Genomic DNA, 13552 nt, shown 5'->3' on the forward strand with positions numbered 1-13552 from the left:
TGCTTGATTCAGTGGCTTCCTTTCATGTTATCCCTCATCAATAGTGATTCCACTCTTCTTCTAACATGACAAGATCTAGTAGATTGGTGGATAGTTACTTAGCATTGGATGTTGTCGGTATTGGAGATATCTAGTTGCAGTTTGCTTCGAGTAGTATGGTTACTTTCCATGATGTACACCATGTTTTAGCTGACTAGAAGCTTACTTTTAGCTACATAGTTGGATGATGGAAGTTATGTTGTCTTTTTTGGTGAATCCTCATGGAAGATTACCCATGAAAATCTTGTCCTAGCACGAGGTAGCAAGTCTGACATGCTCTGTCACCTACTTGTATCCAGGTATATTAACCATGTTTTGGCAGTGATTGCAATACCATAGAGCCAAACAAGTTCACCCCAAGCATAGGAGCTAGCAACACTCCAAGTCATGACCACATCCCAAGAATTGGCATCCTATACTACCAACCCACACCATCCCAATGTACAGATGCATTGACCAATGGGCCAAGAGTCCAAGAGTGGTGATCACACAATGAGTGTGCACAATAGGGCCTTGAGTCCTATAAATAGGACTTGACTGCCCTAACCCCAAAGTGCCCTTAGTACATTTGCACCAAGTCACTTCATGAAGGTTGTGACCAATGCTACTAGTGCCCATTCGGAAGTGGAGAGACGTAACACTAGAGATCTTCTTCACATAACCATCAGCTCCAAACACCCTAGGTTGCTATGTTTTGAGTCCACACAACCTAGTGACCTATTCTTTACTATTTCTATTGTTGCATTTGCTGGTTTTGCTCTCCCTAGCCTAGTACAATAGATCATCTTCATCATTATTGTGCATTTCTAGCTGCTATTGCTACCTTAAGACCCAAGAGATAGTTCTTAACAATCAACGACTGGGAGGCTACGTTTGCAACATCTATAACAGCACACTATACCCTCTTTATCAGCCCTATATCAATAACCTATGCTTTAGTATTTTCTTCACTTCTGCAAGGCTTCCCAATAGTCACCTATCTACAACCACTTACATGGAGAGAGCTTCATTGACATTCTTGTGTTTTCTTCTCCAGTTAGCCGCAAGAAGTGGTCTTAACAGTAGTCATCGTCTCGAAGAGATTTCAAAATATCCTTCATCTCCGAGACCTCTTAAGAGCCATGTTTCACTCCCTCTAGTGCTATCCTTCATCTACCAACATCTACTCTGATACTTCCTCGAAGGACTACATTTTGCTCCCTCCATAGAGCAACTCTTTTCTTCAATCATAGATACTTATACTCGACAGATTGCATTTCACTCCCTTCGTAAGGCAGATCACTTCCAAGTGCCACCACCTAATCAACCACGACAGTGCAGCCATCTCCAAGCTCTACTACATTATATCAAGACAATTCATTTGGCATCATTCAGTATTCATCTATGTTTTGAGTTTTCATTGTCATAGTGCTTGTCATTCATTCTGTATTTTTTTCCGCAAACCCTATTGTTTCTTGATAGTTCATTGCACTCAAGATCCATTGTGGAGGACAACATTCTTTCTCAGGCCCACTCCCAAGAGAGACACTAGCTGCTGGACAGCCCTCCGCTACTTGAGCATCCATTCTATTACACCTCACTCAATTTTTTCAAAGAGTTTTAAGAATTAACTCTTCACTTAGTATTCTTCATTCTTTTCCTTGCTTCTTCATTGCATTTTGTCTAAGTTCATCATGTTAGTCATCTTCATATACTCTCTCTATTTTCTCTACAAACCCTAGTATTTCCTCATAAGGGGCTAGTAGCAAGCCTACAAGCAATGAGAAAGGTGAAAGATGGCACAATAATAGACATGACCGGTGGATTCCCAAAGTGCAGCAAGGATGAAGGCAATGTGCGAGGGAGACATACCAACGCTATAGTGAAGACAAGTCAAAGCTGCACTAAGGAGGCTTGCAGCTTGGGCAGCGAAAGCATGCTGATCCTAGTTTTTGGTCTAGATCATTTTGACCTAGAAACCCAGTTTCGAATGGGTTGGATCTCACCACATGAGTATAAAGGCATGGGAGAAAAATCCTAGTAGGACAAAATGACAAGTAGGGAAGGTTGTCTGCATCTAATGCTTGTGTTTTACACTAGTTTTGCACGGACTAAAGAAGATCAATCAAAGAATAACATTATGTACATCACTCCACTTGTTCTATTGCACTGCACTAGGGTTTCATATATCCCTACTTTTCAAAATACTACCATGCCAAGGGGGATGGTGCACAAACTACACCATTTTTATGCACTACATAGAATGAAGCCCACTAAGGCTATATTAGGTAAAACTTAGATGCACAAGTACACGAGTATGCACCAGCATTCAGCACACATGTTTTGCACACATAAAAGGGAAATCCCACACTCAACAGGAACCCTAGGGAGAGTGAGTTATGTGGAAGGGAAAGTATGAGGACCATGGAGGTCTCCAACAATTGAGAGGGGTTCTTCAAGTTCAAAGAATCATTTACGAGTGCATGTAAGAGTGGGGGCAGAGTGCAGTTCATTTTCTCAATGAGTGGTGAGGTTTTAAGTGTACAGGTTAAAACATTAAATAAATGAACCTTATGAGTGTGCATGCATGCATTCAGCAACAACTAAGCACTAGTATAAGTAGACACAAAATCTGTTTCAATGAATACGTAACTTCCTTAAATGTACAGAGAAGGAAACTACATGGGATAGTGATATGGGTTATAGGGATTGGTTGGTGAGAGCGTGAGACTTACTATATAATATCATAGTACAAAGAAAGTAAAAGATAGAGCAAATGCCTAGAAGGAAAAGACCCCCAACGCCTTAAAATAGGGTGTCCAAAGTAATGAAAGAAATGTGATTGTGGGTGTAATATACCCAACACTACCAATCTCACGTGAACTACTATTTGAGCATGGGGATAATTTTTCTTAAATATAAAAGTAAATTTTTTTAATTTCCCCTCTTCCTCCAGCTCGACTGTAAGTAGGCAAGCTCCTTGCTGGAGCTTGCCAGGGCAATGATACATGCCCGACGACACGCAAGGGGGGGGAGAATCTTATCCCCTCCCCTATATAATTGAGGGGCCACAGGCTGAAAAGGGGACGGGCCAAAGATGGGGATGAAGACGGAATGCTGCCGCCATGACATTGCGCCGAAACTGAGAGGGTGAGAGAGGGAAGAGCTGAATCGCTGCACCAACGGAAGCCTGTGTGGAAGGAGGAGAGAAGAGTGACGCAACGCCAGTCGGCCTCTATCATCCCAGTCCGCGCCCCCCCCCCCCCCCCAGCTGTCGAAACGCCGCCTAGTCACCGTTTGAGCTTCCCCCTCCCACGTGGCGAAAGCTTTAGAAGCTTCCTGGGTGGGGAAGCTTCTAAAGGGCTAGATAAACCCCCTTTCACCCACCCCCCCCCCCCCTCCCCGTGTCTTTAAAAAAAAAACCCCTTAGAGCCCCTTCCTGTGGCCTTGGAGACTTTCTCCCCCCCATAAAAGGGTTTTGACCTTAAAGGTCTTATCTCCCCGGTTTTTTTTTTTAATCCTCCTTAGGGCCCTTGTTCTTATAACCTTCGGGACTACCCCCCTTATATCTTCTCCTAAGGCCTCCTTAGGCCCCCTTTTCCAATAGCCTTTAAGGCTACTTTTTCCCCCCTTGGAGTTCCTCCCTTAGGATTCTATAAGGCCCTTTTTTCCCCAAGAAAATTTGTCCTTAGCCCTTTCCTTTCCCTATGCAAAAATACCCTTGGGACTTTGTTTTTTTCCCCCACTCGTAAAAGGAAAGAGAGTGTTGAGGGTCTTTTAACACCTCCCTTTCCCACTCAAAAACCCTCGTAAGGGATTCCACGCATTTTTATTCCCCGTTCGTGCGAGTCCTTACAAAGGCCATTAAGCCTTCTCCATGGCTTAATGGGTCTTAGTCGTGAAAGATCCTGAAACACCCCTTTCGAATTCCCGACTCCAAGGAGGAAGCCTTCTAAAACTGCTTTCGACGGACGGTGCAAGTTATTGCAAAAGAGAGCCACGGTGGAATATCAAAAAGGAGTTGTAAAGCTGCTTCCACGACGGAAATGCCTCCTAAGAATGTCCAAGGCACAGCCGCGGGAGGGTCGTCTCCTGGCATCCACGTGAATATCTCACCCCAAGCCCAGGTTTTCCTTCCTAATTTTTATTTGGTATTGTTGTAATTCAATCATGCAAGGTTAATTGTTGGAAATAGGATATGTTTTTGTCCTAAATGCTCACAACGGAGGAACTTAGTCATTTATACTTTCAATAGAACATGCAAAATAAAGGAAGCATAAATGCATTTCTAACAAATAGCTTTATGCATTGAAATGAATTAAAAATTAGATTAATATCCATTAAAATAGTATACTTCGTTTAAGCCTAGATGTATAAACTGCATATCGCACTATTAACCCATATCCTCTTCACAATGAATCATCATGGAAAGTGCAAAGCATGAAATGATTCTTACAATGCATAAATCTAAAAAATTATCGTTTGTCAACTGCATAAATTATCAAGAAAAATGTTGCTTGTTTAGCATGAATTTTGTTTGCAAAGTTATAGGAAGATTAGTTGGAATTAACCTAACCTATGCCTGACCTTAATCGATAAGTTAAGATTGAAAATTTAATTTACGCATAGACAACGAGTCATGTGGAAATGATCACATAATTATTTTCTAGAGTTAACCAAATTGGTATAAACCTAAAACACCTAAACCGCGGAGTACTCGTTTAGAAAGAGTTGAATTCCAAGAAATTCACTAGGAAATTAACACATGACCTAATCGTTACGTATCGCTACAACTGAAACTCCTATACTTTAAATACTTGCCCACATTCACTAAATGTAGGGACAATGAAATGTAATTGGAAAGTGAACTAGGGTTTGTTCCCAAGAATCTTACGAGATGGAACTTGGAACCCTAGGTCTAACGACGTCAGCCTAATGTAATCAGGAACAGATTGTTTCGTGACTCCATTCAATGCGACACTTGTGCAACAAGTGTGGAGTCATATGATCTTGTGATTGGATCACAAGGGAATGGCCAAATTCTCGCAACGAGGATGGCAAGTCCTTACACAAGTTATATTGCAAGAGGATGAATAATCATCCTAATTTAGTATCTTTCTAGGGTAAAGAAGATTGCTTGGAAGCAATAGACCAGCCGATAAACTGAAATAACTGATGAACTTAAAGGTTTGACCAAGTCGGGTTATTAGGATACGCCCTAACCCAGGATATAGGGGATCTTGCCAAGTTGCAAGTCATCCCGGATCGAGTGCTGGACGCATTCGAAAGGAAGGATTCATTCCTTACCAGTTTGCCAATAAAAACGATCAATGAAAATGTTTGTGCTTGCTATAGATTTTAGAGCACTGTTTGGCTTTGTTTGACCAATGAATTAAGAGATAAATGGATATCTATACTTCAGGTTGAAGGCCTCAAGGGAGAGGCAGCTTCAGTTACCCCCGATTGCCTACCTGACCCTAACCAAGGGGGTTGTTAACCGCGCCGGGCAAGTGGACCGAACCCGCCGCGAAAGGTCTCTCCGTTAAGCGCTACTTGGAGCAAGAGGACGCTTGGGTGCCAGGGGGGTTCTGGCCATAAATCCCTCGCCTTCCAGGCCCTGCACGAGAAGCTAACGTGACTCGAGATTGGATCTCGAGGGCGCATACTAGTCTACGGGCAGAAACTTGATTTAGTGATCCTTGCGAATTGCTGGATAGCCTTCGGGCCGATTGTGGATAAGCCTACCAGCTGGACTCTTTGTATTTCAAAGTTAAATATGATAACCTGTTAATAAGGAACTTGTCTGATATTGTTTTTCTATGTCAAGTGATAAGATTACGTGAAAGAATCAGTGTCTAACGGGTTAATTAAAGAAGTTGATTGCTACTTGTCCAACTAATGTGTTAAGTAATTAAATAATTAAAACAACCCGAGGAAAGTGCGGAGAATGGGCCATAGGTCCGTCCTACGGATGGGTGGTCCCGGTTGGCCGAGAACTTTTCTCAAATCACGATAGACAACAGGAAGATCGTCAAAGAACACGAACAATAAAAGCATTGACCTAGAGTTATGATTGAACCCAATTTACGCTGTTTTAGGGGAACAGAATGGGACTATGCCTTATGGCAGAGAGGTTGAGCTTTGCATCCCTCTTGTTTCCCATTCTCCTTGAACCAAGTGCAGCCTGAATCCGCTTCAGACCTGGCGTTTCTGCGTAAAGTAGTTCGCTTGGGTCCGACGTTAGTTGCCGTTAGGAAATGACCAATAAGGAAAACCCTAATTCAAGTCGATCCTAAGTGGGAACGACCAGAATACTTCTGCTATGTGGCAGACGCGGAAAGCCCTAGATCGCAGACCCCATAACATTCCATGGGAGTGCCGGGCGGAGCTTTCTAGACATCCTTTCTGATGGACTGCTAAGACGTGTCCTGAAGATACAAGTGGGCACGTTATAGTGGGATTAAGAGTGTTTGCATTCTATTGAAACACCATGTGAAGGTCAAGACTAAGAAGTCTCAAAAGGGGATAAAGATGGCAAGTGATGGGGCATCACATGCCAAGGGATGAAAATAGGAGGAGATCCCAACTAAAGGAGGGCCAGATAAGTTTTTAAAAAAAGGCACCAGCAGAAAGGAGACGACTCTACAAGAGGGGGTGGATTTGATCAAGGAGGGGGGAGCTGCTGGGGAAAATAAAAGGGGAGACCACATGCTTAGGAGCAGGTAGTCTGGCCACACTGAGATACAGGACGATTGGTGAAGAGGTCTGAACCAAAAGCACACAGAAGCTTTGGACAACTCTGTGGAATTGAAGCAGTCAAACCAGTCCAATCCATGTCAGGTTGATGCTAAGTTATGCCAAGCGCAGTTCTACATACAGCAGTGGCCGATTTCTTGCAAAAAGCAGCTGCAAACTGTAGGGCAGAGATATTATCCATTAAGTTGAGGAAGTCACAGCAAGTTAGCAAACCACAAAACGAAGCCACGAAGACAGCTGGGAGTATGGGTTTTTTAGGGAGCAGGTCAACATCTTAGATCTGAAACTGAGGTTTGAAGGGGCAGCAGTCCAAGAGGACGACTTATAAGCAGCAATCAATGCATGATCATGAGCTCTTATTAGAGTTAATTACGGCAGGCTGTTCCTTAGACAAGATGGCAGGGAAGTGCGAGAAACAGTGAGAGCACCTTCATCAATCGAAGTACTTTTGGAGCAGCTAGCTGGTGTTGCATAGCAGGCAGAGCAGGCAAGCTATGCTTCGACAGGTGGGCAAAAACTTTCACGAATGAAGGTGCTATCTTGCAGAGTAACTGCAGGCCCATACTTGCTGCCTCAAGCAGGATCAGCTACAGCTTGTCCAAATGGCATCACCATCTACCCATTGCCTTCCTCAAATCTACCTATCCAGACAGGTGGGCAAAAACTTTCACGAATGAAGGTGCTATCTTGAAGAGTAAATGCAGGCCCATACTTGCTGCCTCAGGCAGGATCAGCTACAGCTTGTCCAAATGGCATCACCATCTACCCATTGCCTTCCTCAAATCTACCTATCCAGAGTGCAGTATAATACATAAGATTCTTCTTTTTTGATATCCAGGTGGCAATGGTAGAAAGCTTGTAGGATGCAGATATAACCTTTTTTTTCAGACAATGCTCTTTGTTGAAGTTGAAACTATGATAATAAAAGGACATAGCAGATCTTTTGAACCGCGTTATGTTTGGTAATTAAGAAAATTAGAGTAATGTATGGTTGACTTATCCATCAAAAAAGACTAAGGTGTGAACTATATTTGTAATATAGGTTAACAAAAATTTTAATTGAAGGCGGTGTGAAATGTGGGGCAGAGTATGCCAGTAAAAGTGCATGTTATAAATGAGTAAAAGTTCCAAGGCTGAACGTAACAATTCATACAGGTGAACATTCTTCTCTTCTTTGTGTTTGAGATAACGGGTGAAAGAGTAAAAAGACTAAAATTTGATGGAGTTTACAGCTAATGGGAAAAAAGCTTTATATTCAGAGAATCGATGCTAAGGGTAATTAGTGCAGTATGTAAGGCTAAGATAGGTCTCAAATCTTTTTCAAGAGCATGACTTGTGAGAGAGGTGCAATGATTAGTGGGTTTTTTTAAATGTGATACTTTACTACAACTTATGCACTGCAATTGACTTAAAGACAATGTGAGAAAGCGTAAGGCTTTGCAGGTACAATATGAGTGTAATTTCATATATAGATATTCATTTTTATGCACACAATGACATTTTTAAGAAACTCATTCCTCACAATCTCATCAACTTTGCAAAATGCCAATGTGTAGACCACAAGAATACTCATGTATCCTTCAATGAGAATTCTTCACACATTGCACAACATGTTTAAGAGATGTGTCAACCAAAGTAATGTTTTTTGCTCCTTTCATTTTACACATGGATAGTTTTGAGGATCGAACAACTTACTTGCACGTTATATGACTTTTCTACAAACTTTTTGTCCATTTTTCTTAGTTAATAGTCAAGGGCATTGAGCTATGATTTGAGTTTATATTACTATATAAATAGCACCGTAGAATCAAAATAAAAAGATTGTACAGAGAAAAGAGTTTAAACATAAGAAATAACATTGTTAGAAAGAAGTAGAAAAGATTCTTCAAGCATTTAAAGAATAAGACTACCTACATATATTTTTGGCTCATTGAAATGCCCATGTAATGTTTGTAATGTGGGTTTATGATGGTGGAATTACTCACAATTGCCAAGGGTTTCTAAAATGGGAAGTATGAATCGTGTTTCCACAGGTTTCAAACGAGTTTCGTAAAATGTTAGAAACAAGTTTCATTCGAGATTGAAAAAAGTATGAAGGTTTTATATACATATATTACATGACTCATGTGACATAAAACAAGGATTGACATTATTCATTATTCTATACAATGCAAATGAACACTTGACATAGCATTAATATTTGCATGCATCATGGTCCACTATCCATGCCCAACATCAACTTTCGCTGTAAAAGGAGCCATCAATATATACAATCATCATGGATAACAACTCAAAACAAAACTCCAACAATCAATGCCAATATCCATGTCAACATGTTACAAGTCCCAAGACATTTAGGGTATGGCATTTGTGAATGTTTAAAATAGGTGTTTCATACGTTTATGAAACACCTAGGTATGAAACAAGTTTCCCAACCTTATGAAACGAGTTTCTTGGCAACTATGGAGTTACTTGAAATTTAGAGGGAAAAGACTAAATGAGAGAGAGGGAGAGAGTAAGAAAGCTAGTCTAGAATGACCTAGAAAGTTGAGAAAGTTTCCTAAAGACTAAAGAGTATGTTTTAAACTTAAGAGTGGAAAGGTATCTAGATGGGAATTGTGAGGGGATGTCTAAGCCTAGATGTAAAGGCTATGTTGTACTTACTTTAATATGCTGTTGGGGTGTACATGTAATGGGGATGAGAACCAAGAGATATACCTTAATCTAAAACAAATGTTGTAAGAACTAAGCAGCTTAAACCTAAGAGAACATGGGATGTAGAAGACTATTTGAGGATGGTTTGTATGAAGGTCGGAGGTTGTATGCCTTGAGGGTCTATCCGAGAGAGTGAATTCTTAGCAACCAAGTCGTCTTCGAGCCTTGAAGTCCTTAGAATGTTCTTTTCCCTAAGTGGCTTGGAGATGGGTTGTGCCCTTGATAGAAATTCCATCACAACACAACCACGCCAATAGCAAGTTCTCGGCCATCAAGGACGTCTGGAACATCATGGCAATATCTACAGTAGACTTGATGACACATGTAGAGGATACTTGCATCGCCCTTCATTCTTTGCCAAGAGATCATTTTTGACAAGAAGAGATTTCACAACTTCCAGTTGTCAATCTTTGAACTTCAAAGGGGGGGCCATCGTTGACACTAACCGATGGTTGGAGAAGTGAGGTAAGCATAAGTGTAGGGAGTACCCTAGTCAATGAAGTCAAGTGGGTAGCCTGCTGTGATCAGAAGTGGTATATTGACCAAGATCCAACCACTTGTACACAATAGGGTTAAAGATTTTAAGAATGACCCTTCCAAAGACTTGACTAAGATCTAAAGAGTGGATTTGGGAGAGATCTCTTCCTAAAGAGCTCTACTAACATTTCACTATTTCAATAGACAAGTATATTATGGATGAAGATTCACATAAGCATGGTCACGACTAATCCAACAACTCTATGATGAGGAGCCTAGAGGAGACCAATGCATGAAGATTCACATAAGCATGGTCATGACTAATCCAACACTCTATGATAAGGAGCCTAGAGGAGAGCAATGGATCGAAAATATCTTGCTCTTCCGACGGCTCATGGCATAAAGAGTCTAGCAATAGGTACTTGGCTTGGTTATGTCAAAGAGATTGTTCTAAAGCAACTCTGCACATATAGAGATAATTTTTATTTCGAGACTATCCAAAACACCAAGAGCTTTGAAAAAGAGCTCTCAATCTGGTCTTTCAAGGCACTTACAGGGAGATGAGTGAGACATGGGAAGTGATGGCCTAAGCTATAGACACAAGACCAGCATGTGAATACGAGGAATTTTCAAGTGAGCACAATTGAATGATGACTACAGAATCAAGAACTCTCTCACTCACTCAATTCACAATGTTGGTAGACAAATTACCTTTTCAACACTTTGCATTTAACTTATAAAAGAAGTTGGTATTTGATTTAAAATGTGTTCATAACCCTTTGTTGTGTTTAATCTTGTCCACCAAATCGCATAATTGACATGAACCTTGTCTACCTAATTGCACAACTATCATGCCTGTCTTCTAATTGGTGGTGTCTGGTTTTGTCAACTCAATGCACCAAGCCTGTCCGCATGCATCACTCACTTTTGTTGCAAGAGAGGAACGTACAAGTGTCTTCCACTGCTATCACATTTCAGCCTGGCATTTCTGAGATGTGCTTGTGTTTGTGGTCACCTAGCCACATTTATCTTGTGCCACAATCTTCCCTCCTCCATCTTCAACTTCCACTCCAGGTATTTGGCTCACTTTTCTATTGGTGTTGTGCACCTTGCTCCTTGTGATCATTCACTTCTTGTTCACATCACCCAGTTCAATCCTCCTGATGGATGGGCCTACACTCTAGAACCGTGAAAGAAAACTGAAAACAGAAACCACTTTCTCACTCCATTCACAATGTTTACCATACACATCTGTGGTAAATTGAGATGTAGAAATTTTTGCCCCATTGTTAAGTCCATTCTACCTAGAAAAAGTTACATTTGTTGTCACCAGTTAAACATATCGAATACAGAGGCACAAATATTTTTAAAAACTGCTAAATTATTTAGAAAATGTATGCAAAACGAAATAAAACCTTCGCATGTCAGTAAATAATGCCTTTTCAAAAGTACTGACACTTTTGAGGATTGACCACTCGTCAGCTCCAGTTGGCCACGAAATTCTGTCACCTTCATGTCTTCAACCCAAGATGCACCTATGTTACTTTCATAAACACAACCTACATGTCAACCTAGACAATATTTGATTAACTCATCAAAGACAAGTGGCATAGCTAATCAGAGATCAAGTGAATGATGTCTCAGAAACTGGATATGAAGATAAGAAATCACAGAAAATCAAGCACTCCAAGAATAAACAACTAGTTCTGTTTTGTTTTCCTTTCTGTAAGCCCAAAATTCCAGCATAAGAAGCCCATGCAATCAAAGCACTATGAAAAGACTGATGCAGCAGTAAGGCATCAAGCTTCATAAGAAATGAAAATCAATGGATATTGGAGTGATGTTCGGCAATGTGAACTACTTTTGGAAACCTTTTATAACTAGCTAATGGACAAGATAAGCATAAGCCAAGAGTTATAGTTAGTTAATAAGAAGATTAAGGTAAACAATCATGCAAACCATCCTATGGAAGATTATCTTACAGAGAGGAGTGGTTTCATGGACAAAATGTCACCTGACTGATCAAGATCAGGCACAAAACTCAACCACAGTGATTGCACCCTACTGATGAATGCATGTTAGAGCGAATATTACAAATGTGACCGAAGCCATTGACTGTCCATCAGCCCAAGATCTCTTCAAACTTTCTTCTTTGGAGAAAGCCGAGTTGGTAAAGGTACAGCTCAGGAAATATGGCTGGAATTAGATCAGCTCTATAACAAGATGACTACCATGAAGAGGGTTTCTTTGGAGGTGTAAGTGAACTGGAATCAGATCAGCACACCTCCATGGTGAACTACAGTCTACAAGTGAAGATACTCAACTGTAAATAGAATGTAAAGGTAGCCAAGAAGCAGCAGATCGTTGCAGACACAAATGGCTATTTCACATGCACATGCAAAACTGCACAAGCACATACAATCTTTTGAAATCTTTATAGCTTCTCCGAGTATGGAAGGCAACATCCTATGTTTGGGTTTATTCCCCCTTTTGGTTCAAAGCTAGAGACATGTCCTTGTAAAAGTTGAAGGATCTTTAAAATGTGCCAAGCCATAAAGCAAGTTGAACCTGATTTACAATACTAAAAACAATGCAAATACAAAAATATTGGAACTTAATGCACATGAAAATCTGTCCCCTTGTTCTGCTAATCATAACACCGAGACTAGCTTGCATCATCTGCTACTCCAGTGTGAAATTTGGGCTCTGATGCCAAACTCGATTTCAGTTATACTCTCATTGAACTGCTACTACAAAGGAAAATAGAGGATGAAACGTAACTCTGCTGCTGCTGTTGTGCAACACTTACAGCCCCTTTCCCATCTCTCTCCCCTCCCCAGTCTGTGCATCTTGTAGGCTGCATAACCCTCCCCCAACATTTTTCAAACTGCCCAGTCCCCCAGCCTGCTATCCTCCTTTCCAGCCACAATTGTTAGACACACACATTCTAGACACACAATAAGGCAGGCAGGCAGCCTTTGGGCATTCAAACAGAGGCCGGCAGTCAGTTGGGCAGCACGCAGGGTAGCAGGCAGTTCTGTTAGAAACCACACTGTCAAGAGTCAGTAGAGACAAGAAACTTGTAACCCTATAGCGACATACCTGTAGAAGGGGAAGTAGAGGCACAAAAAACCAAGCCCAAAACACTATATAAACTCAGCTTTCTTTACAAGGGACTGAAGCCCCCCATTACAAGGCTTCTTTTCCATCATGGTTTGTTTCAAGGAGAGAAGCAGGGCAACCCATTTATAATATAGCAACGCAACACAAAAACCATTAAGAGGGAAAAATCCTCTTCTGCTACAACCTCAACACCATATACCACATCAGGTAGTTCATCTAGATTCCTCACACTCTCCACACAAGTTGGAACCTCTAAGATGAGCATCCACTCGTCAGAGAACGGCATTGATATAACCTTATACAAGGGCAGCCTCCCATGATTACAGCTGCAACTATAGGTGGTAAAGACAAAACTAAATGCAGTGTCATGAACAACAATACAACTTAAGTAGTTTCTCGATAGGATAGGATGTCAATGATGCTCTTGGGAAAGCTCGAAGGAATTACAATTTTGGTAGAGATA

General features: G+C 41.1%; 1 protein-coding gene across 8 annotated transcripts in view; it reads right to left on the bottom strand.

Moving 5' to 3' along the window:
* LOC148035814 (uncharacterized) overlaps window positions 1-13552 on the bottom strand; it is a 153754-nt gene that overhangs the window by 79803 nt on the left and 60399 nt on the right. For 4 of the 8 annotated variants that reach the window (XM_087677827.1, XM_087677822.1, XM_087677819.1 and 1 more), the window contains exon 3: window positions 11382-11525. The exons of 1 other annotated variant lie outside the window; for it this stretch is intronic. In XM_087677827.1, the coding sequence (XP_087533953.1) occupies window positions 11382-11525 (144 nt within the window). The remainder of the gene's footprint in view (window positions 1-11381; window positions 11526-13552) is intronic. 3 more of the 8 variants (XM_087677824.1, XM_087677820.1, XM_087677821.1) reach the window with 3 other exon arrangements.

This window comes from Lygodium microphyllum, chromosome 5 (assembly GCF_053477565.2).
Source record: "Lygodium microphyllum isolate KBCC chromosome 5, Lygodium_microphyllum_v1.1.10, whole genome shotgun sequence".
NCBI classification, from domain to species: Eukaryota; Viridiplantae; Streptophyta; class Polypodiopsida; order Schizaeales; family Lygodiaceae; genus Lygodium; species Lygodium microphyllum.